Here is a 24,079-nt window from a genome sequence, read left to right as displayed (position 1 = left end):
GCCCAGTCTGCATGGCAGGATGAAACTCTGTGCCGTGCTGCAGAGAGATGGACACCATGCAGACCTCTCAGGAGGGTGTAGGGATGGCATGAACATAGCAGGAGGCCATGGGAGCTCTGTACCTGCAGAGGGGCTGGAAGCCACATAGCCAGGCAAGATGAGACTCACCGCTGCAGTAAGGCAGCAGGCAGCACAGACGCTTTGGAGCTATTGGGAGTATTTGAGCCAGTAGCTATTGCCTGCTTCAGTGCCACTTCTCTCTCCCACCCTTTGCCCCTCCTTCACGGCCTCTCTCACAGCCTTTCACTGGTGGGACACTTAAATGCGGGAGGCGGCTGGAACCCAGCTCCCCAGCAGCCTGGTGGTGTTTTTTCCCCCTGCCCACTTTCTTCTCCCTCTCCCCACACTGCCCTGCTCTTGCGCTCATTCAGTGGCAGAGGGGACCCCCACAGAGGACTGCACATGTTGCACATTTTGAGCGTTTTATTTTATTAGAACCTAAAATAAATCTATCTGACAAAAAAACCCGCTGGCCTCTGAGTGTGCTTGTGGAGGATCGTGCCTACTGACAGTGCCGGCTGTACCTCTGCCTGTGTGAAGCAGCTTCTAAAGACTTTGCTGCCTTCTCTTTCTCTTTCAGTTCTGTTTTACTGAAGTTGCCTGTTCATTTCTGATATTTTGACAGTGGGGAAGGGGAAATTAAATGCCACTAGAGAAGAAAGAATCACAGGTTCAGTCTTTCCTTTTTGCTGTGCTTCAGAGTGGTTTTTTTTTTTCCCCTGTCTGGCGCTCCCTGTTCATTCATTCATTTATTCCTTCTCTCAGTCCTCACATTTTCTTGATAGATCCCCCACTGATGTTGGGGTTTCTGACTCCTCCGGCTAAGGATGTACTTACTAATGTGATTGTGAGTCCACCAGGTCCCATCTCCCACAAGCCTCAATGTGTTTAGGTTTCATCTAAAGAGCATTAGAGAATGCTCTTCACCTACTCTCCAAACACCCATGGAGGACTGTGGTACTGCTCTTGAACAGTCATTGCATGCCACCCCAGAAGAAAGCCTTACTAGTAAAGAAAGAGAGTCACACATGTACTTTCTCCCATATGGGTCACTGGGCTGTGGCTGCTCAAGCAAGGAGGTGGTGGTATGAAAATGAAGCTCTCATTGTTTAGGAAGAGAGATTCTCTTGACTTGAGCAGAGGGCTTCACTACCAGGCCAGCTTTTCATTATTTCAGCAGGAACATGAAGAGGCCTTCTTGGTGTGTGGCCCAAGAGCTTCAGGCACACAGGTAATAAATGCACTCTGGGATCCTCAGACTGCAGGTAGTTGAGAAATACCCAAAAAGCCCAACTAGCCCACTCTTGGGAGCACATCTGGACTCCGCAGCTCTTTAACTACTCAGCTAGCCGTGTATTTTACTGAAAATGATAACCATTTCTCCACTAAGTCCTAGAGAAATGCAATCAGAGGTATAAGGTAGACTTGTCTGCTTCAGCTGTCTCATGAAATTTCAGGCAGACACTGAAACAGAACCAACGTAAGGAAGGACAGTCCAGCCTGGTACCAGGCATCTTCCTCGGCAAATGATAATGCTGCAATTTTTTCAAGTTGGGAGTGATCTGTCTGACTCAGACTCCTCTCTCTGCCAGATGCTTTGGATAAAGAGAAAAGGTGGGTTAGCCCCAGTGGGGCTAAGGAGCAATCCAGTATTCAGCAGGACCACATCATACTCTCTCAGTGCCTGACAGTGTTTTGGTCTCCCTTCTCATGCACAATGGGAGGCTCTCTCCTCCCATAATACTTTTAGCATTGCCTGTTACCAGCCTGGAAGTTCTCATTGCTCAGATGTGTGCCCAGTCTGTCTTTAAACCTCACTATTTTCTTGTACTCTCTGACTTCCTCTGGCAATCAGTCCTCGGGTTTGCTTATTCACTTTGTGAAAATGGTTGTCTTTATCAGTTTTTAATTCAAAGCTTTCCGCTTTCATCATCTGTTTTCTTTTCTCCTGTCACAAAGGCTGGAAGAAGAGGGACTCCCAGTCTATCATCTCTTGGCTGGTCATTATTCTGTGGCCTTTTATCACATCCCTTTTTTTCTTATTTCCCCTCCTGACTTGTTGCCCTTCAGGTACAAATCCTAGATTTTGGGGACTTTCTCCCTGGCAGTTTGCTCAGGCCCATCTCTATGCATGGTCAACTCTCCTCAGATCCTTTGTACTGGAAGAGGAGGCAGCAGCCGGGTGGGGGAGCAGCACTGCTTACGTGGAGGCACGGTGCCGTTCTCTGCATTACTTCCATCCCACCCTTCATGGGTCCCAACATCTTGTCTGCTCTTCTGACTGTCGCTCCCCACTGAACAGCACTGAGCTTGTACTGAGCTGTTCACTGTGTCCACAGTGAAATGCCTGTCGTGATGCCTGGTACAGTTACAGTAAGCCAAAGCCTAGAAGTATTTATACAGCTTACATTTTCCCTCCAGCTACATGACTTTGGGAACAGTGATGCTGAATTTCATTTGCCTTCCTGTTGCTGAGCACAGATTTCTTACATGTCTCCAAAGCTCTTGTCATTCTCTCATCTCCTGACAAATTTAAATAGCTTCATGTCATCTACATAACTTGGCCTTCTTGCTGCTTACTTCCTTGAACACTAGTAACTCATGTCTTTATTCAGATACGTTTGGGCCTCACTGCTGCCTCTGATGACAACTGGCAGTTTAATCCTCCTCCTCGCTTCCCACCCCAGGGCCAGTCTCAGGCACACAGCAGAGCTGTCCCACTCGCCCCTGTGCAGGGTCAATCCGTTGCCCTGGTTAGTCCTGCAGCTCCAAGGGGGCAAGGAGAAGGTGCAAGCTCTTCGAAGATGCAAAGCGCAAGCTGAGCACTTGATTATTTACTGTAACACAGGTACTCTTGCTTCATGACTCTTCACCAAGAACTGTTGATACCTGGAGCCAGTCTGACCAGAGGCATTCACGCAATTCCGTACGGTTACACTGCAAGACCTGGGTATGCAGTAGGCACCTCCACAATCATTGTAATACCTGTACCAGGTCCTGAAATTACTTTCTTTGTAATAGAGAGGAAAATGGTGGCTGAGGTGCACAATTTGCGTAGGTTAGGGTGACACCATCTACAAAGGCTACGAGGCCTCAGACATGGTTGTATATAAATACAAATTCCGCCAGCTCTGAGGCGCTGAGAATGGTATCTGAAGCTTCACAGATGTTGCAATCTTGCTTTTGTAACCAGCAGAGCACTTCACGCAGATGAGCATTACTGACAAAATACAGGCACCAACAAAAGTGACAAGCGTGGCCATTGAGCTGTTTTGTTTGACAGACCTCAAGGAAAAATGCTCAAAAGCCAGCTGCCACGAATGCAGAAACTGTCTACAGCCACAGGAAGCTTTACTTCCAAAATGCTGCGGGATAAAGAATGGATCAGTGCAACACTAGGAAGTAGGACAATATTTCTGAACACTGAGGGAATCGAGATGGCACAAGGCAAATCAGTACAGCTGAAGTGGAAGGACCAAGAGTCTGCACAATAAAGCAAACAAATCTGGAAATCTGTCCCAGGTGGAGTCAATAAGCAGGAGCATCAAATAAAGCAAATGTCATACAAAGGAAAGAGATGCGATACTTTTCCACAAGGAAACAGTTACAGGTGCAATAATCAGACTAATATTTTCAATGTACCAGAAGCAGAAAGCTTGAGAAAACCACAAGAAATCCAGTGGATTCCCTTTTGGCAGAGGGGAGTGGTAAAGGAAGGCGAAGAAAGTACTATGCATACAAATTCCTTTGCATCTGACTCCTCAAAAAGGAATAAGAAGAGGATCTTTAATCCCAAATTAATCTTTTTTGATACAAAAGACCAGCACTACCAGAAAAAAAAATATGACTAGGTCCAGATGTTTTGCATGCAAGACTTCTGAGGGATTTCAAGTGAGAGGCTAAATAAGTGCTAGCAAATAGTGTAATCTGACAAAGAAACAACTGGAAACAACATGTCTATTGGGGCCTTGGTACATTCTGCACAGTCTTTTAAAAGAATAAAAAGTTAGAACCAGATCTCGAAAGATCTAGGACACTAAATCACACTGAGTTTTATACCTGCTTGGCAAATTGGTGGGAACAACATCAGCACCAGTTCTGCAAAAAACCCCCATGCCTCACTACCCTGCCTGGATTTCTTCAACACTTTGATGCAGCAGTGAATAAACCCAAAATATCTGGGATCATTCATTTTGCCTTCCAAAGGTTCCCTCAAACCAAGCTCCTTACAGGAGCGCTGCTGTTGTAGGTACTGCATCTTGTGCCACCCACTGAGACCCAAGGCATCCTGGACAGTGGTTACACAGCTGTTGACTCTATCATGCTCAAGAGCTTCTACTCCTAGGTCTCCGTCTTGCTGGCCTGCAGCTCACTCCATCTCTCAAAAGCTGTCACACGGTGTACCTCTGAAATGGCTGTCGCTCCTACTTGAAGGGATGGGTTTCAGAGGGTCTTACGGTAAGAGGACACAGGACACTCTCTCTGCCTAGGAAAGATGGCAGGAGGTAACGCGCAAGGGCAGCTTTTGGAGGGACTTGTTACTTCTCGTTAATCATAGAATCATAGAATCGTTTAGGTTGGAAAAGACCTTTAAGATCATCAAGTCCAACCATTAACCTAACTCTACCAAGTCCACCACTAAACCAATTAAGGGCAGAGTAATAATTAATTTCATGTTTCCTCGCTTGGTGGCTGGATTATGTTTTAATGAAAGTAAAACTAGGAATCATTAAGGTTGGAAAGGACCTCTCAGATCATCAGTCCAACCGTCAACCCACCACCACCATGCCCACTAAACCATGTCCCAAAGTGCCACGTCTACACGTTTTTTGAACAGAGGTTCAAAAAAATAATATTGAAAATATTGAAAAATATATTGAGGTTTCTGGTATTCTTCTTTTTTTGCAAACACCGGGTGTCTTCCTCTCTTGTCGCCAGGTCAGCATCCCCCTTTTTTCACAGAAAACAATGCAGGTTTTTGGACCGAGGAGGAGGCACCAGCAGACTCCCTAGCAAGCTGTGGGGGCTGGCAGGAGCGCAGCCGGGACCCTCCAGTCAGCCACTCCCCAGCCCCTGGAAAACTCCCGCCCAGGTGAGCACAGGCACCCCGAAGGAAGGGTCCCCCGAAGGGTCCCCCTGCCTGCCCCACCGCTGGGCCCAGGCCTCCCGCAGCCCCATGGCCCCGGCTACCCCGTGACGGAGCCGTGCGCCTCCATCACGCGTGTCCCCCACCGCGGCTGCCCCGGCAGGCACCGGGGGCGAGGGCGGCGGCAGCCAGGGGGAGGCGGGGGCACGGCTGGGGCCGGCCGGCCCTCGGCCCTCGCCCCTCGCCCCTCGCCAAGGGCTACCGCTGCGCCTCCTCCCCTCCCTCCCTCCCTCCCCGCCGTGAGACACCTCCTCGCCTCGGCCCGGGTTAATGCCGCCATCTAGTGTCCACGCAGGACGGGGATTTCCCGCCCACCCGCGCTTGCATTGTCAGGTACACGCATCATTTGTTCCTTTTGTGCTCTGAACGCCCGTGACTCAGCTCTCCAGGGACCGCTTAATACGCCCAGGTCCTTCTCTCCCTCTGCTTTCAGCTGAGGAAGTTAAAGCAAAAAAAAATCTTGTAATTACTACTCGGCAGCAAAGCCTTACGGCGTGTGCTGCTGAATTGCATCCCGCTTTAATGCTCCGAGCCTCGAGCTGCTTCCAGTGCAATATTCCAGACCCTCCGTACTGATGAAACCCCTCCAGTTGTGCATCGTAACAAATACTGCCACCAACTTCTCCCCCTTCCTTTTGCCAAGGTCATTAATAGTAAGATAGTAAGTCATATCCGTCCCATACAGGTCCTTAAAAACTCCCCCAGCCACCTGTCTCCTACCAGCTGCATTTCTGACACAACTTTAACTTCGGTTTGGTTTTGTTTAGGCTCACTTTAGCTCCTGTCACTTTTGGTGACACACTTTGCAGTGGGTGATTCTTGGACTGTCCCTCTCTCCAGTGCCCCAGAGCAGTCCCTGACTTCCCAGCTTCCCTGGCTAGTCTTTCTCCATCAGACTTCACACCTCCTGCCAAAATACAGGGGACCCCTTGCTCATGAAAAACATCTCTGGAGATTTCCTGATTTTCCACTGTGATCAGCAAACGAACCTTCATGATATCTGCTTAGAGAGTCCTCTCTTCCCAATCTAAGCTTCTCCGGAGAGATTCCAAGCGCCTGCAGAGAGGTATCTCCCCCCAGCACAACCTAGGAGCCTTCCTCCTTTCTGAGGTGCATAGCTGTGCTGCAGCAAATCACCAGGCCTCCTTGCCAGCTGGCTGTTTTTTTCTAGCTCTCTACATCTAGCATCAGAAATGCCCCTCAACAAGCTCAACAGGTGTCAGCTATTCTGTTGCAAAGAGAAAGATCCTGGCCTTTGAAGCGGCTGACATTCAGGTGCCTGAAGATATGGTTTTCATGCTGTGTTCAACACTTGTCCTTCCTTCTCTCCAATACCACTGAACAATCACTAATTATCCCAATACAACTGGGTATCCTTTACCCATCAAGGGTTCACAGGCACACTCCTAGCCCTCATTGATGTACAGGGAACTTGGTTTTAAGGAGACCATCTCTGGAGGTTTCTTGGCTTTCCACTGGGGTCAGTAAAAGGTCCTTCTCAACATCTGATTTCTGAGACCCTTTTCTCCTCTTTTCGCACTTCATCAGAGACACTTTGTGTCCCTGCAGACTGTGACATCCACCCAGCATAGCCTGGGAGCCTCCTCTCTCCACTGAGGTCTACAAGAACCTGTTACTCTCCAACCCCGGTTTGCAAAAATATTGCTGGTGATGGGATTGGAGGAAAGAGAGACAGTGCAGGGTGGGTGGGCAGTGTCTCTGCAGGGGAGAAAACAGGGAAACATGACAGCCACAAACTTGGCGGGGGGAGGAGTGGTGTGTAGTGCTCAAGCTCTTCTTCTCACTCTGCCGCAGGGTCAGTGTGTGATGCTGGATAAGCCCCACTTTCCCCATGGGTGCAGCACAGCAACTGTCCCAGGGAAGTGAGAACTGACTCACATGGAATTTAAAAACCAGTTAAATATTTATGAGAAACAGTACATTCAGAAGACAGACTGGCTGGCTAATATTATTCATCCCTCCTGGATTCTGATGTTTAATTAATGCTTGCAAAGTGCTTTGAGGTCCTTGGATGAAAGTGATACAAACACGTCACCGCACGCTGTGACCCTTGGTCCCAGAGGTACCTGTTCACGATACAGCTGTAGCAGCTCTGAGAGATGAGGCTCCCTCGTGAATCCCTCCCCTGGGGTGAGAATGGGTCCATGTGGGGGGCCTGGGCTGCAGCTTTGTCACCTCAGACCCACAGCCCTGCTTCTCCTTGCAACTCTGCAGAAAGTTCAAGTGCGTTTTGGAAGCTTTACCCCTTCAGGGAATGGTATTTCTGGTAGATACTTGCAGTGACATAAATGAACTGTTTAAAAACAAGCCAGTGTTTCTGTATTACAGCATGCTGGGGAGACAAAATGCAAGCCAGAATCCGTGTGAACTGAAGCATCAGCTCAGTACCCCAGAGCCCCAAGCCCCAAGACACCAGGATCTTACAAGCCCAACCTGACTTCTCAGCTGTGTTTTTCCCAGGACAGACCCTCTCTGGCACCTAGGGACCAGGAGGGACGTTTCTATTTGCAGGCATGTGAGAGCATTTTGAAGATACTGATGTGATGTGGCAGGCTCTGGCAGGAGAGCTGTGGCTCAGAACAGGGCTTTCACAGGCTCTGGACACTGGCAAAGCGGGCGTCCATCCCATCCCGTCCCGTCCCGTCCCGTAGCCTGTATCCCACACTGGGCAGTTCCTGTCTCACACAGGTGGCTCTTTCCCTGCAATGGAACAGCTTCATCTTTCTTCAGAGACACAACCAATGGACCAGCTGTTGCACTCGAGGACCTGGTGGCACATTATGAACCTTGGTGCTGTGTCTGTCTGTCCCTGCTCCTCCAAAGCCTGGTTGCATCTCGCACCCCCATCCTCCAGACAAAGGGGGCAAGTCACTGCCAGGAGGAGAAGAGTGGGCGGTGCAGAGATGAAATCTCAGCCATGTCTGGGGCTCAGTGGGTTTCCGCCGTCTTGGCTGAGGCTGGGATTCAGAGAGAGAGAGACCAAATGTGGGTGGAAAACCACAAAAGCCCCCTCCTCCACCCTACAGAGAAGGGAAACAGCTGAGATTCAGAAGCGGTACAGGTTACCCAAGAGTAACCTTGTATTGGGTTTGCATGGCAAGGTGTTGGTAGTGGAGGGGCTACATGAGTGGCTTCTGTGAGATGAGAGCAGGAGCTGGCCCCATGTCAGCCAGAGCCGTGTCCAGCCAGCCAAAACAGACCCACTGCAGGCCAAAGCTGAGCCAATCAGCAATGCTGGTGGCACCTCTGTGATAGCATATTAAAGAAAGGGTAAAAAACACTGCCCAGCAGCTGTGAGAGAGACAAGTGAGAAAATGTGAGAGAAACAGCCCTGCAGACACCAAGGTCAGTGAAGAAAGAGGGGGAGGAGGTGCTCCATCCAGGCACCAGAGGAGAGATTTCCCTGCGGCCCCAGGGGAAGACCATGGTCATGCAGGTTGTCCCCCTGCAGCCCATGGAGGTCCACATTGGAGCAGATATCTACACTGCAGCCCCTGGAGAGTCCATGCTGGAGCAGGCTCCTAGCAGGAGCTGTGGCTCATGGAGACGAGCCCACACTGGAGCAGCTGTTCTGGCAGGAGCTGTGGCCCATGGAGGACCCATGCTAGAGCAGTCCATTCCTGAAGGACAGTACCCCATGCAGAGGATCCACGCTGGAGCAGCTAGAATCATCAAATCATAGAACACCCCAGGTTGGACAGGACCTGAAAAGATCACGTGGTCCAGCCTTTCATTGGAAAGGGTCCCTAGATGAGATTATCTAGCACCCTGTCCAATCACATCTTGAAAGCCTCCAGTGATGGGGACTCTACCATGTCCCTGAGGAGCTTGTTCCAGTGAATGATCGTTCTCACTGTAAAACATGTCTTTCTTATGTTGAGATAAATGTGAAGAACTGCAGCCCATGGGAAGGATCTGCATTGGAACCTTTCATGAATGACCCCATGGTGGAGCAGGGCAACAGCGTGAGCAGGAAGGAGCATCAGAGACAAAGTGCTATGAACTGACTGCAACCCCCACTACCCTTCCCCCTGCGACATTCGGGGGGAGGAAGGAGGGGCAGAAGAGTCAGGTGTGAAGTTGAGCCTGGGAAGAAAAAGGGGGTGGGGGAAGGTGTTTTGGCTTTGGGGTTTTTTTTATTTCCCACTGTCCTACTCTGGTTTTAATTGGCCATAAATTAAATTAATCTTTCTCCAAGTTGAATCTGTTTTGCCCGTGATGGTAACTGGTGAGCAATGTCCCTGTCTCCTATCTTGACCCATGAGGTTTTTTCATCTTACCTTCCCCCCCTGCCTTGCTAAGGAGGGGGAGTGAGAGAGCAGCTGGGTGGGCAGCTGGCGGCCAGCCAAGGTCAACCCACCACTGCTATAAAGAAAATATTCTCTCATCTATCTCAACCCAAATGTCAGCCATACTCCACAGACAGGTGCCCCTAACATATCGTCAGGGGTCCCCTCTTCCTCTGTTATTATCCCTGTGCAACCCCTGGGGTCAGGTCCACGGCCCACTCCTCAGAAGTGCCTCCTCTTAGCAGTGATGCAGGAGACAGCCTGGGAAATGGAGGTCAGCTTGCCTTGCAGAGTATCAGAGGCATGGGCTGGGTCTGGATCTGCTCAGCTAACACGTTGATTTGCAAGCTTTCTTTTCTGGTAGAGCAGAACTGGTTTCCAAACATCTGCTTTTAAGTTTCAGCCCAGTCACGGCCTCCCATCAGCCGACATATGGCCAATAGGCTCTCTCTGTTTTACACACTCATTCTCCCCAGGTGCTGCAATACATCGCCTTCCGTTATGGTCTCCATTTCTGTTCACACCCAGAGTCGAAATCACATGCATTTGGAAAATCACCATCTACCTAGAGAAGTTGGCGGATGTCAGCAGAACCTGGACTGGCAGCAAGACCTTGCTGACGCTCCGGCTGGAGAGGAGGAGACATCAAGGCCGACGTCTGTTGAGATGCTTTCTGAACATTGACTTCGTTCTTCTTTTGTTTCAGCCGTAGCTGGGTGAGATCAATTACGGCAGGTGACAAACACAAGGAGACAGAAACACAGAGGCAGAGAGGAAGGAAAAGAGGTAAGGAAACTTTCTTTCTTTCTTTCTCTGAGAAAAGAGGCCAATCTGTTTTCATTTTTTTTAATGTTATGAACTTTACTATTCCACACGAGTTGCTGTTTCGGCATAGATGGATTGGTTTTGCCCCACTTAAAGGTCTGATGTAAAACCATCTTGAACCTTTGACTTGATAATACTTCTGGCTGTGCAATTCTCTGAGGTGTTTTAGTTTTAACTAAGAAATGTTTTTGTCCCTGGATTTTTCCCCGAAAGGGGTGAAAAAAAAGGGAGTTACAAAAAGCTCAACCTGCTTTGGAGCCTGGGGATCTCACAGGTCTTTTAAACCCACATATAGTGAAAAATGTCCAATATGAGGGCCTGCCACTGGTGACCATATACCCCCAAGGGCTGAAAATGCACTGGGGAGCAGCCCTCCACCAGCTGCCATTTGTTATTACCTTCTCCACGTGCCCTCCAGGAAGGGGAACTTTATTCTAAAAAAAGCCTGAAAAATAAGAAGATACTGGTTTCTAGCTAACTAGGGACATCTGCTTACATCTGTACGTGCTGAGACCGGAGGGGTCTGTTCTGCTGATCCAGGCTGACTGGCTCACTGCCTGACACCGGCTGCCGATGAGCCTCATCCACTAGCTCAGGGCTGAGCGAGCATGATTTCTTGCAGAAGAGGGATCCTTTCAATTTAAGGACACCAGAAAAGAGACTTGCATCCCCCTTCCACAGGCTGCCGCACTGTTGAAAATGTGAGTTTCATTTCTGGTTGAATTTTTCAACTTTCAGGTGATGTATCCCACTCAACCTTCATCAGCCACCTCAGATATTCCTCTACATGGTGCATTAAGGTTGAGCTTAGGTTACTACTTAATGTTCTCCACTGTAAACTGAACAGTCCTCTTAAGTCCCTGGTGCACATTAGCCTCAACTCAATTCGCAGACTTTTCCCTTATCCTCCCCAGTGTTTCACAAACATGGCTGCCAAAGCTGCCTGCAGCACGGCAGGGCTTGCATCATCTAAGTTGAGCATCCGTCTCATTCCCGCTTGCAGTTTTCGGGTGCCCAGGGACGGTGCCCACCCAATCTGCTGCAGCCTCACACAGGGACCCTGTATTCACCAGGGAAAAATTAAGGAGGGATGCATTTTTGCTCTGAATAGGCAGACATACGCCATTTTGCTGTGCTGACCCTTATCGATATGTATATAGACCCTTTTCCCACCTGGGTTGCGCATCAAGTAAACTGCATGGTAAGATCTCACTGTTCCTATTTTGGCAGCTGCATGAATGATACCTCAATGTCATCCCAAGTGTGCACATGGCTTGGGAGGGTGATGGAGGGCCTGCCTTCGGAGGGCATCTCAGTGCCTTTACTAGTCACAGCCTCCAGCGGCTTTAGAAAGTCACCGCTGGGCTGCAGTTGCAAACTGCAGGATGAAAGATGGTTTGTGGAGCCAAAAAGAGGAGGGTTAGGAGGAAAGAAGAGGGGCTAGGTGGAGGGGGAAAAAGCTCAGAAATCAAATGTTGAAATGCCTGTGAGGTAAAGACAGGTCTTGGCTTCCCCTTGGGCTGCCGGAGAGGTGGGAGGCCGTAGGGAGCAGCCCGGGCTGCGGCGATGGAGCCGCTTCTCGTGGCCTCCATGTGGGTCCAGGCAGGCGGCTAGGCCAGGGGCACTTTATGGGTGGCGCTGACACGGTGGCCTTGCTGCCCTGCCTTGTCCTGATGGTGGGACCTCTCTCGGGGGGGGATTGGAGCTTTCACCTGCCTGGCGCCGCGGACCCCGCTCCAGCACCTCCCTCTCGCAGCAGCTCCGAAGGGTGGCAGCGGCTCCCAGATGAATGGCCAAAGGCGTTCAAGGGGAAATCGAGGCAGGGTCAGCCAGTCTTGGGGGGACAGTGGGGCCCATGAAATGACCTTCTCTGCTATCATCTCTTCGCCCTCCGCTGGCTATTTTTGTTGCACTTGGTCTCTTACCCTGCCTGCTTCTCACGTTCGTTTCCTTTAACGTTAATAAGTAATTTCAAAGAAACAGCTACTCAGTAAAAGAGCCAGATCAGCTTTGCTTCAGATGTTTAAACTGAGAAAAAGAGAGGTGATGCTCTGTAACCCAGAGCCCCAAAGCCAAGCCCAACTGATGTGCAGGCACAAGAGGCAGCTGTGTCCCTCAACTCTCCCCTGGCAGCCACCGCAAGGGGAAACGCGGTGCAGCAGCAGAGGCTGAGGTGTGGAGCCCTTGTACGGACGGATGGCTGGGAGGCCCCCCCGCCCCGGCAGAGCGAGCTGCAGCCAGATCAAAAGCGCAGCCACAAGCAAGAGCGAGAGAAGAAAACAAGAAAACCACACTGCATGAAAGAGGCACAAGGAACGCACCAAGAGATGGAGATGGCCTACTCTGCAACGGGAGCAGTTTCTGAGTTTTCTGGGTTGTTTTTTTAATTTCAGTTTCCTCCTGTGTCATGCCGGTGCCAGCCTGGGGGAGAGCTCTCTGCAGTCATCGCCCGCTGGGACTCGGTGCTGGAGGGAGCGAGGGGCTGCCAGCTGCTCTCCCAAGCAGATATTCTCCAGGCCAGACTTGGTCCTGCAGGCATCACTCCCCAGAGCAAGACCGCTCACTACCTCAGCTCTCCTTTTCCTATCCCTCAGAGAGGCAGGGATTATTAAAATAAGTCAAGAAGGAAATTAAACCAGTTTAATAAGAGGGGGAAGTTAAAATGAAATGGAAATCAATGTTCACTTGGGAGGGAGCCCCGCTCCTGATGTGCTAATAAATCAAGTATGCCTGGACTGTTTCTGGCACAGAGGCCAACTGGCATGAGATGGTCTGGGCTATTAAACTCACTTAACCTCCAAAATAAACTGGCTACATGCCAGCCGCCTAATGGGAGTGGTCCCTGGCCCATGCTAACACCTAAATGCATCCCAGGAGTTGCTCGGGAGAGCGAGAGTTGTCCCGGGCCAAAAAAGTGTCAGGAAATGTTCTAGCAATTTAACAGGACTGATGAGTATGTTCCAGTGCCTGGGGACATTCCCTGACACCACTTAATTTGTGAGTACCACCGTAAGATACAGCTGGGCTGCCTGTAAGGAGGCTGCAGGTCTGCTACAGGCATCCGCTAATGAGAGAAGCTTGCCTAGTTAACACAGCAGAGCCTTGCTCACTGAGATCTGTAAACTCCACAGTAGCGTTGCCTGTGATCTGGCCTGGAGGAATACAGAAGGAGAGAGAAAGACAGGGGAGAAATAGGAAGTGGCATGCATGAGAAGTAGAGATAAACAGGGAGAAAGAGAAAGCGTATGAAAGAAATGCTAGCTGAAGGCAACCCATTTTCCCCACTGACTTGTAACTTGTAGGTGGTAAACATCATATTGTAGAGAGAGATCTGCCACAGAAATACAAAGATTAGTGTGAATGAAGTAGGAATGCAGAACGTGTGAAACCGTGAGAAGAAACAAAAACAAAGGTGCATCAATCTGCATCTACCGAGCTGCGGCAAGGTCAGCAGTTCACCGGTCCCACGGTGCTCTGGTTGCGTGGTTTTGCTCAATAACCAGGTAGCAAGAAGGCAAAGAATTAACTGAAGCCACAAGATGACATGAAAATAGAGATTCCCAACCAAAACAAAATGATGGTGTGTGACTCAGCGATTTCATTAATTTTTACCTGTTCCATTACCTTCAGGTTTTATATAAAGTTTAATGACTTAAAATATTTGAAACACAGCACTGACCCTGTTAATTTGTAGGTATCACTTTAGAGTGGGGGCTGACTTTTCCTGCTGGTCCTGCTGGGACAGGTGATGTGAGGGTTCACAGTGGGGACAAGGTTTCTTCTGTCATCTCAGGAATGGATCTTACTCAGGGCCCTACGCCAGTTCTTGGTTATAGATGTTTCTTCAGAGTGAGGTGCACACAGATGCCTTGTTGTTTGCCCCTTTCTTTATTCTGTAGCATATCCCAGCAAAATGCTTGATCACTGCTACTGCATCTTTAGAAGTGATCTCCAATCACATGCACTGGCTCCTTTGGTTTACTATTTTCGCACAATACAGCTCATGAAAATACTCCCTGGGGCTGGGATGGGTTTTTTGCTTTGCACAAGGCAAGCCACAAATCTTCTCTGACTGTGCTTTGCCATCTATTTCTCTTCTGATGGTGCACATGGCTGCTGCCTTGCTCTTGCACCTGTATTTTTCATATGTGCATGTGTGTACATCTCTCTAGCTGTCAGATTGTCGGTCGTGCTGACCTGATCTGCATGTAAATGTAGTGCTGATGTTTTCATTTACTCTTTGATGGTTTCATGTGCTCCAATCATTTAAATGAATTTCAATATTAAATTATCCTCTAGTAGAATATATTATATTTAATATTGCACAAAATACATATTAATGTTGTATAAAATTATTCCTGCATTTTTGAGTTCTTTTGAGTTCAGTCCCATTATGACTCCAGCCTTCAGTATATCATGCTCTTGGCATGGGGAGTGCCTGCTTTTGGAGAAGTGATATTGCCTCACTATTTTTGCTCGCTCCCCAGACCAGTTAACCTGCTTGGCTTCCTTTTCGTGATGTATGCATTGGTTTAGGGATGGAGAGCTTCGTAGCCTCCTCGCACCAGTATCCATGGTCCCCTTCACCTTGTCAGCCCACCCAGCTGCAGCTGATACCAGCACTTGGTCTCTGCTACAGTCAGATACTTCGTCTAATTTGATAACTCACCTTAACATGATAGTTAGCTCCCAGTTCCCACTTAAGGTTTTGTTACCATCAATGCAACTTCTTTTGGACATCAATTCCTCCCTTCTCCCCAGACTTTTTGTTGAACAGTCCTAAGAATTCAAGCAAGTCTTTCCAACAACATCAGATTTGGTGGTTATTGAGATTTGTAAAGTAAGAAATAAGTAGAGAAAAAACAAACTAAAGAAAAATAGTAATAACAGCCTAAAGATGGCCTTAGTCATAGAATCACAAAATCACACAGAAATATTTGGATGGCAAGGGACCTCTGGAGTTCTCCAGTCCAACCTCCTGCTCACAGCTGGGTTGACTCCAAAACTACAGCATGTCACTCAGGGCCTTGTCCAGGGAACTTCTGAACATCTCCAAGGGTGGAGACTGCCTGCCGTCTCTTGGCATCTGTTCCAATGCTGAACCACCTTCAGTGGGAAGAAATTTTTCCTTATATCTAGTCAACAGTTCCTTGCTGCAACCTATGGCTGCTACCTCCTGTTCCTCTGCTGGGCACACCTGACAAGAATGTGGCTCCTTCTTCTAGGTAATATCCTTTAGATAATGGGAGACTGAAATTAGATCCCACCTTGGCTCTCTTCTCTCTACTGAACTCAGCTTTCTGTGTCTCCCTGTATATCATGTGCTCCAACCTTCTCACCATCCCAGTAGTCCTCCATTGGACTCTGTCCAGTTTGTTGACATCTGTCTTGTACTGGGGACCCAAAACTGGATCCTGTATCCTAGATGAGACCTCAGGTGTGCCAAATAGAGGGAAATAGTTACTTCCCTCAGCCTGCTGGCTGTGCTTTTGCTAATGCAGCCCTGTATGTGTTTAGCCTTAATCGCTGTAAGAGCAATGATAACCCACCATAGAGAAGTAAAAAAGCACAGAACTCTTGGCGGTATAAACACCTGCAGTCCAATGAATGCCAGAAACCTAGGGATGAGTAAAATGAAACGTTTAATACCAAACTCTAGGGGGAACACTGCAGCTGGATTCTTTGCTGAAACACAGGTGACTTTACCAATGAGTTTCCACTTTGCTGCACTGCACTGAAGGATGGTGGGTGCTGACGGTGGTGGCCCCCCATCCACCAAGGTCTGAAAATTAACTATTATTAACAGCGCATTTGGGTTTTCCAGGATAGCATCCCTTGGCAGCAACAGCATTTCCAGACCTGCAGTCTGCAGCAGGGAAGAGTGTTCCCGCAGTGATGGAGTCATGTGGCACGGTGGTGAGCACCATGCTTACCGTCTTCTTGGTTCTGCATCTGGGTGAGTCCTCGGCTCAGCGAACCCTTCCCGGCCTTTCCACAAGCCTCACAACATTTGGGGTGTTTTTAGGCTCCTTCCGATTTGCCATATAACATACCTCACATGGTTTAGAGCAGGCTCATTCCAGCCATGAAGCTGTGACAGCTGCCTTCTTACCTTGTCTGGCCCACCCCTGCAGTGCTCAACTCTCTGCGGGGCCATGCAGTGAAGATTAGGACAGAGGGGCTAGAAGTGGAGAGGCTCCCTACATCTGTGCCCTGTTATTTCAGAGGCAGCATGGACAGCTCAAGCTTTGGGACTCAGGTTGTTCCCAGCCTGCCTGCTGAAACCAGGGTGTCTGGAGCATCACCAGATTTGGGGAGCTGCCCTGTAGAGATGCAGGAGTGGGGTTCCTTGTAAGAGTCAGGGTGCACACCGAGCACAGAGTGGAAAATATTGCCTGCAGCTGCCTGGGCAAAAACACGTGTTTCTCATCACAGATTTGCCCTTACAAATGTGATGCTACTGGCTTGCTTAGTTTGACTGCTAATGTTATAAGGTTTGATGGACTTTTTAGTGCTCATTTTCCAAGAAAGGAAGGCAACTGAATAAGGCCAAGCCTGCATTTCTCAGACACTCAGCTTTGATTCCTCTGGTTGCAGAGGAAAGACTGGAAATCTTTTATGAACCCTAGAACCAAAAGCAAGGCCAAAGATACCAAGTCTTATTAATAACATTTATACTTTCACAGTTTAAGACAAAATCATCATTTTCTGTGGTCCAATGTGTGATTATTGAAAATCTGTATTGGCAATGTTGCAGATCACCTATGCTCTTGGAGGAATATGTAACTTGTGGATAACCCTCCATTAAACTAATCTAAACTTTTTATTTTGCACTTCTGTGGCTCTCTAGTACTAGGGTCACTTGGGGGATTTGCAGGCTAGGCAGCTCTGAGAGCTAACCAGCAGTGAGGCAGGAGACCACAACCGCATTATTCCCAATCGTATCTCTGGCAACTCCATCTCCTTCTTATGGTCTCCTGCAGAAATCCTCTTTACAGTGAAGGAAAGGAAGTGGTTCTTCCAAGAAACCGCTCCTAATGTTTCTTCAACATTATACATCCTACTTCTTTTACTGTCACATAGCCCTCATCCCAAGAACAGGAACCTGATGTTAGGCCAGCCTTCTTTCTTACCTTTTTACTTTATCCTTTCATTTTCCTGGGCTTGCTCCATGCAAAAATTGGAAGAAGGAGTGAGCAAATTGGCCAGTGCTGCCCTCAAGTCTTGACTGGGGAGTGAGGGAAGTCTGGCATATGCTGTCCTGCCTTTGCTACCAGTAGGACAACTAAATCTTGAGCAGTGGAAAAAGGGTGTTTCAGTAAAACTGTTGACATCTCAAAACTGTGAATGATGGTGAATCCACCACAACCACTGGCATTTTCCCTGTTTCTGAATGTAGGTGAAGCAGAATAGCCATTAGCCAGGCAAAGAGCCTGAAGTGGAGGGGAGGGAAGCTATGGAGCTGAAAAGAAAAGGGATTGATTGATTGTTGAGACAAAGGAGTGAAAAAATCAGAAATTTAGGATAATACTCTGTTGTGGTTTAACCCCAGCCAGCAACTAAGCACCATGCAGTCGCTCACTCACTCCCCCTGCCCCGGTGGGATGGGGGAGAGAATCGGATGAGTAAGAGTGAGAAAACTCCTGGTTGAGATAAGAACAGTTTAATAATTGAAATAAAACAAAGTAAAACAGTAGTAGTAGTAATAACAATATCATAATAATAGTAATAATAAGACACAATGCAAGTGACGCACAATGCAATTGCTCACCACCCACTGACCGATACCCAGCCAGTTCCCGAGCAGTGATTGCTGCCCCCCGGCCAACCCGCCCCCAGTTTATATACTGAGCATGACGTCACATGGTATGGAATAGCCCTTTGGTCAGTTTGGATCAACTATCCTGGCTGTGCCCCCTCCCAGTTTCTTGTGCACCTGGCAGAGCATGGGAAGCTGAAAAGTCCTTGACTAACATAAGCAGTACTTAGCAACAACTGAAACATCAGTGTGTTATCAACATTATTCTCATAGTAAATCCAAAACACAGCACTATGCCCGCTACAAGGAAGAAAATTAACTCTATCCCAGCCAAAACCATCTTCCCAGTATCTGGGAAAGGGAGGAGAAATATCTGCGTCTTTCTGGAGGGATGGGAAGTATTCACTGAGCTACCCTTCAGAAAGTGACTGTATGCCTTTTTTTGTGGGTATTGACTTTCAGGTCTGATCCCCATTATGGCTCAGCAAAATGAACTACAGATTGGGGTTGCAGGACAGGCGGTGATCCTGAACTGCAGAGGCATACCTCATGATGCAGGTGTGACCTGGAATTACTATAAGGTTGTTATAAGGTCATTACAATCTGGCTATTTGAGAGGTAAGACTTCCAATTCATCACCTCTTCTCCCCAGTATATGGCTGAGAAACCTCTTCTCTCCTAACCAAGCTTATTTTTTCAAAAGGCAAAGCTACCATGTCTGATCGATCTGAAATCAACCCCCAGAGTAAACACCTGAAGGTGTTCGACTTAAGACTCTCCGACGCTGGCATCTACACCTGTAAATATGACTCTCACACAGTCAGTATCTCACTGCATGTCTTCAAATGTGAGTGATTAGAGGGCTTTTATCCATGAGGAGGTGAGGGTGGAGGAGACAGTAGAGCTCGGAGAGACATCTCTGCTGGGATTCTTTATCCAGCTGCCATTTCTTCTGGCCTGGGCTATCATAGATCATTTCTCCTCCACCTCCAGGGCACAAAGTCTCTGTATTCTCTTTGCTGTGACACTTGTCCCTCTCTCACAGGAAGAGGAGCTGACTTACTGGCTGCACTTTTTCTTTTTACAGTGACGATCTCTTTAGATGGGCACTTCCTGCCAAATGAAGTCCCCGAGCTGACTTTAATGCAAAATTCATCCCATCCTCTACCTGATCTCAACATCACATTATTTAACAATAACAATAATGCAGTAAGACCAAAACTCTCACAAAACAAGACCCGTCAAAAATACATACTGAAATTAAAGCAACTGGAGGCTACGGACAGCGGGACCTGGATGTGTCATGTCCATTCAGACTCTCCGTTGATTAATCAAAACATCTCCTTTGATGTGAAGGTATTAGGTATGCAACAACAAAAATGTAAATCACATACAGGCTCAGGAACCAGTGCTCCCTCCAGCTCATGAGCTGAGCTTTTACTTTCCAGCATCCCAAGCAATGGTGCTCCAGGGTCAGTTTCCTAGGGCTTCCAACACTGCACCTTGGGGATTGCTCTGCTGCCTGAGCTCTGTTCCACAATTGCTCCCATTTTCTTCTTCAGGCTTGGTGAGGAGAGGATCCTCGTCTCCTTGGGGTCTATTCTTCTCAGCTCTGGTGAGCTTGGGAGCTTTGTCTCTTTAAACCTATTCTCAGACACTAACTGTTTACCCTTCCTGGGGTATCTCGTGGCTTTTCTCCAAGTCTTCTTTCAACTGAGCACAGTGTGCATCTGTCCAGATCAAGGGTGGGCACAGGGGAGTGTAGTCATGACTTTCCCTGCCTCTGTATTCCTTGTCTCTTCTGAATTCAGGCTTTCAGCATCCAGTTTTGGAAAGAGAGTATGCAACTGTTGATAGCAGTGTCATCTTGTATTGGCATCTGAACTTCCAGAAGATAGAATGGAAAGCAGGTTTCACAGGACAACTGAATTGGAAACAACAGGAAAGTGCAACCATTCATAAGCTGCTGGATTTCAACGTCACATCACGAGGAGAGAAGCATGAGACCAAAAAAAGCAGCTACTTTTGGTTTGGGATACGTGAAAAAACCCCTGAAAGTACCATAGAAGTGATACTCCCCAAAGTCCATTTCAACCACTCTGGGCAGTACCAGTGCCAGCTGGCATACAACAGAAGATACGTGCAGAGCAAGACAGAGCTGGTGGTGATGAAAGGTGAGAGAAAGAGAAGTGGGTCAAGACATGAGTTGCTGCAGAAACCTGGAAGCCACGAGTCTGGGTGGACCCATCTTCCCATCCTCTCACTCACATGTTCTTTTCTTAACTTTACAGTCTCAGCTAACCCTGTTGGGCCACTCCCCAGAGGGGCCAAGATGACCCTGATTTGCCAGGTCTCTGGTCCACTCCCATCCAACGCCCACTTGCGCTGGGAACGTGTGAATGGGACTCCGACGGACATCACGATATCAAAGCAGCATGAAGTAAAAGTGGAGGTGAATGTCAGTGCTGCAGGGCTGTGGAACTGTCATCTCATAGAAGACAATAACAGGAAGATCAGCCTTAATTACACCGTGGGTATGGAAATCAGAATCACAGCTCTGCCTCCATCCAAAAGCCTTAAAATTCTCCTTGCTTCTGCGTCTGAATATATTTTTCTCCTTCCACAGAGGAAGCTCCTGTTTGGATTAGCTATGTGGTAACTGGAGCAAGTATTGGAGTCAGCGTATTGGTGTTTGGCCTGTGCATCAGGAACGGTATAAGGTGGCAGCAGAGAAGGGTGAGTGCTCCGGTCCCTGTGAAAGGTGAAGAGATGACAGTCTTCCCAAACCATAGGAGGAGTCTGATTTTCTCTCTGGGTGCAGGGCAGAACAGATAAAGGGTCAATTCTTAGACTCGAAGCAAATGGTTAGAGATGGACAGTCTGCAGATGTCAGTACTTTACTACCATTTCAGAGGAAAGCATTTGAAGCATAAAAATATCCAATCATTATTTATCCCTTCTCTCCTGGCAGCAACGGGTAAAAAGGATGGCACGAGCAAGACAATTATTGCTGGAAAAGAAGACATGTCAGTGTCAACAGTAAGTGGCAATGACAACACCCAGAATGGGCAAAGACTCTGGTTTCAAGACAGGGGACCTGGGTGGTCGAGCAGGGAGAAATGGAGCTTGAGCCTGCTTGGTGCTACAATACAGCTGCATTTCAGCATTTTCAGTTCTTACTCACGTTAAGTCATGCTTAAGAGTTATGAGCTATGTTTAATGAATTTCCTGTTATGACCCAAACCCATGGTAGCAGAGTGCTAGGAAACTTTTGAGCAGACAGGTTTCACTTGAATTACCTTGATGTTGAGAGATGTTAGCCAAACCCAGGCAGGAGCTCCAGAGTCCTTTGGTAGGTTCCACAGTGGACCTTGGACCTGGATATCGAGGTTGTGGAGGTGGAAGGCACACAACCAAGCTCAAGGATGAAGCCCAAATTTTAAAAATCCATGATATCCATAATGTAATTCCAGCTCTGCTAGCACAGTGCTGGACTGCAATCTGTGAAAATTGCCAATAACCTCCTGGGAGCAAGGAAAGCGAAGAAAATAATCACAGAACACTCTGAACCATGCCCTGTCCAGAAGGCCTTGGGTATATGACACCATCATGTCCTGGCCCTTTCCAAGGGAGCAAGGATTTCTCAGCAGAGAAGCTGCCCTTTCCCAGGTCTTTAAGATGGTATCAGGCATCAGAAGCAGCTGTGGAGAAACACTGACAGCTACTCTGTCACTGGAAGTGGAGAGCTAAGGACAGTATAAATGATTGCGTGAACAAGTTTGATGAATGTATAGGTACAGAACTGTACTTCTGCTTAATTTTCACTGGTGACAGTGGCAAACTGATAGTTTCACCTATTTTTTTCACTGTCACTCAATTCAGTGAGAATGTTTATGGGCAAATACTACTTCATAGCTGGGATGTATATGTGGTGAAGAGTTGATTAGCATAACATGTCAAAGAATTCACCTCATTTTCACGTACTTTTTATCAAGGTTAAAAACTAATACCCGTAAGGGCAGGACAAAGCCAATACAGCTACATCAAAGATTAGATAAACCTGTGCAATGCAAGTGCTAATACAGTTCTTTAACTCTCTTTGCTAAGTAAGCAGCTCAGTGTAACTGAAACCTAAGCCACAGCCATGTGGATGCACAAGTAACCATTTGCATCCTCAGCTACAGAGGTGGGCATTCTCTACACTACACAAAAAAGTGGGGGGTTGGCTGGCTTTGAGGTATCCAAATAAAGCCTTTCACCTCTACAATACTGGTACTCACATAATACTTTTTTCTTGCAGCCGGCTGAATAAGTAGTATTGCAGCACTGGAGTCAGAAGGACTGATGAAGTTTCTGCCTGTACCTAAACACCTGCCAGCCCATAGTGCTCTGTGAATCCACCTCCCTTTCTCCTGTTTTGATGTAATTCTTTACTCCTTCATCATTCCCCCAGTCTAATGCCATGGAGGGATGTTGTCTAGCTAGGAGCCGATGGAGAAGACAAGAAACCCTTAAGGGTTATGATAGATCCCCAGTTCTATAATGAGAAACACTGAATAGAAGATATATATATATACACACACATAAATATGCTTGTATTTTGCTCATGCACTTATTTTGACCTTCTTGTGGAACCAATTTTATGTTCTTCTTTTATCTGCCTGAGCCACAATAAATTACTTTGGGTTTTTCTTTTTTGCAAGCTGGACTAAATTTTCTCTGAGGCATGCTTGTCTGGTTCAAATTCACATTTCTCCCTTTCCTGCTAGGATGTGGAATCCTGATATCACTATCTCCCGCCTCCCTGGCTGCCACGAGCCTTCCTTAATGCACCAGCCCTCTGCTCTCTGTGAAACCTGTCCATCCTCATTTGCCTTTCCTGGGCAGTCTAAGCCCTACAGTAGCTCCCAGACCCATCCGTCAGCCTGTGCTCTTCACCTCTCCCACAACAAACCAATGCACAAGTGAAAACACCGTGAGCAGTGGGAAAATTCAGGACTAATTTTGTCGGGAAGGCGGTTCAGGATACCAACAGCCTGTGGAAATCAGAGCCTGAAGAAGTTGTGAATGTTGATCTAGAAGGTAAGTTTGGGAAGGGAGTGACAAAGTCATTTTCTAGGAGAACAAAACAGCCTTGGACTGAGCAAGCCCACAGAGTGTAGAGAACAGATGCTTCTGAGAAAGCCGCCAGAAATGGTTGTCACCAAAATGACTCTTTGTTGGCTCAAAGAGATGGGAAGAGGGAGTGAAAAGCCCAGGAAATTTAGGATGGAAGTAAAAGCCTGTTGCAGAGATGCCAGAATGTCCTGAAAGAAAAATACTGTTAAAATATGTACACAGAAGCCTTGTGTTTATAGAAATTATTCTACTGTCTGCTAGCAGCGGGTCAAAAAGGCCTTGAGGTCCTACAGCTGTCACTGGCTGCAGTCCAGGTTTGTTCTGGGCTGGGTTTGTGCTGGGCTTGCTGGGGAGAGGCAGAGAGGGGCACTGGGCTGTGGGAAGGGCTCCCCGTGGCGGAGACCCCCCCGCAGGACACCCGGTGCTGGAGGAGGGGGTCTCTCTGTAGCAGTCACGCCAGCAGCACGCTGTTATTGACAGAGAAAAGACAGGTGGCAACAACGGCAGAGACAACATCTGTGAGCGGGGGGAAATCTTTCCCCCCACAACCCCATCTCTCCCCTGGAGTGGGGACGCAGCCCCAGGCAGCTGTGGCAGCAGGTGTGGGCCACCACCGGTGTCATGCCTGCTCCTCCACCATCATCCTCACACAAACAGGAGTGACAAAGGCCTGCAGCTAATGCCGTTTCCTTCCCATACCTTGTGCTTGTGCACACAAAACTACATTAATTGTGGAAAAGCCTTGGTCCGTATCCTAGTGCATGCAGTCACTCCTCCTGGTCCTGTCCTGTTCCTGAACTGCCAGTGTAATTTGGGAGCCGGCTGAGGCCCGTCAGTCTGCTAAACAAGGCATTATCAGGG

General features: G+C 48.1%; 1 protein-coding gene across 1 annotated transcript; it reads left to right on the top strand.

The window, feature by feature from the left end:
- Window positions 1-10,206: 10,206 nt before the first annotated feature.
- On the top strand, window positions 10,207-22,674 carry CD4 (CD4 molecule). The gene is made up of 10 exons (XM_009492644.2): window positions 10,207-10,302; window positions 16,166-16,297; window positions 18,563-18,718; window positions 18,804-18,947; window positions 19,188-19,463; window positions 19,912-20,274; window positions 20,392-20,634; window positions 20,727-20,836; window positions 21,072-21,139; window positions 22,401-22,674. Exons 2-10 carry the CDS (start codon window positions 16,237-16,239, stop codon window positions 22,414-22,416), a joined length of 1,437 nt encoding a protein of 478 aa, XP_009490919.2. The 5' UTR covers window positions 10,207-10,302; window positions 16,166-16,236; the 3' UTR covers window positions 22,417-22,674.
- The last annotated feature ends 1,405 nt before the right edge of the window (window positions 22,675-24,079 follow it).

This window comes from Pelecanus crispus, chromosome 1, assembly GCF_030463565.1.
Source record: "Pelecanus crispus isolate bPelCri1 chromosome 1, bPelCri1.pri, whole genome shotgun sequence".
NCBI classification, from domain to species: Eukaryota; Metazoa; Chordata; class Aves; order Pelecaniformes; family Pelecanidae; genus Pelecanus; species Pelecanus crispus.
Note: the sequence above shows the minus strand (reverse complement) of the source record. Positions and strands in the feature narration are given on the sequence as shown.

Excerpts from the sequence above, each read along its gene's own strand:
- CD4 (XM_009492644.2), top strand. The coding sequence starts at position 16,237 with ATGGAGTCATGTGGCACGGTGGTGAGCACCATGCTTACCGTCTTCTTG. Across the intron at positions 16,298-18,562 it reads CTTCTTGGTTCTGCATCTGG|GTCTGATCCCCATTATGGCT; the intron begins GTGAGTCCTCGG and ends ATTGACTTTCAG. Across the intron at positions 18,719-18,803 it reads ACAATCTGGCTATTTGAGAG|GCAAAGCTACCATGTCTGAT; the intron begins GTAAGACTTCCA and ends TTTTTTCAAAAG.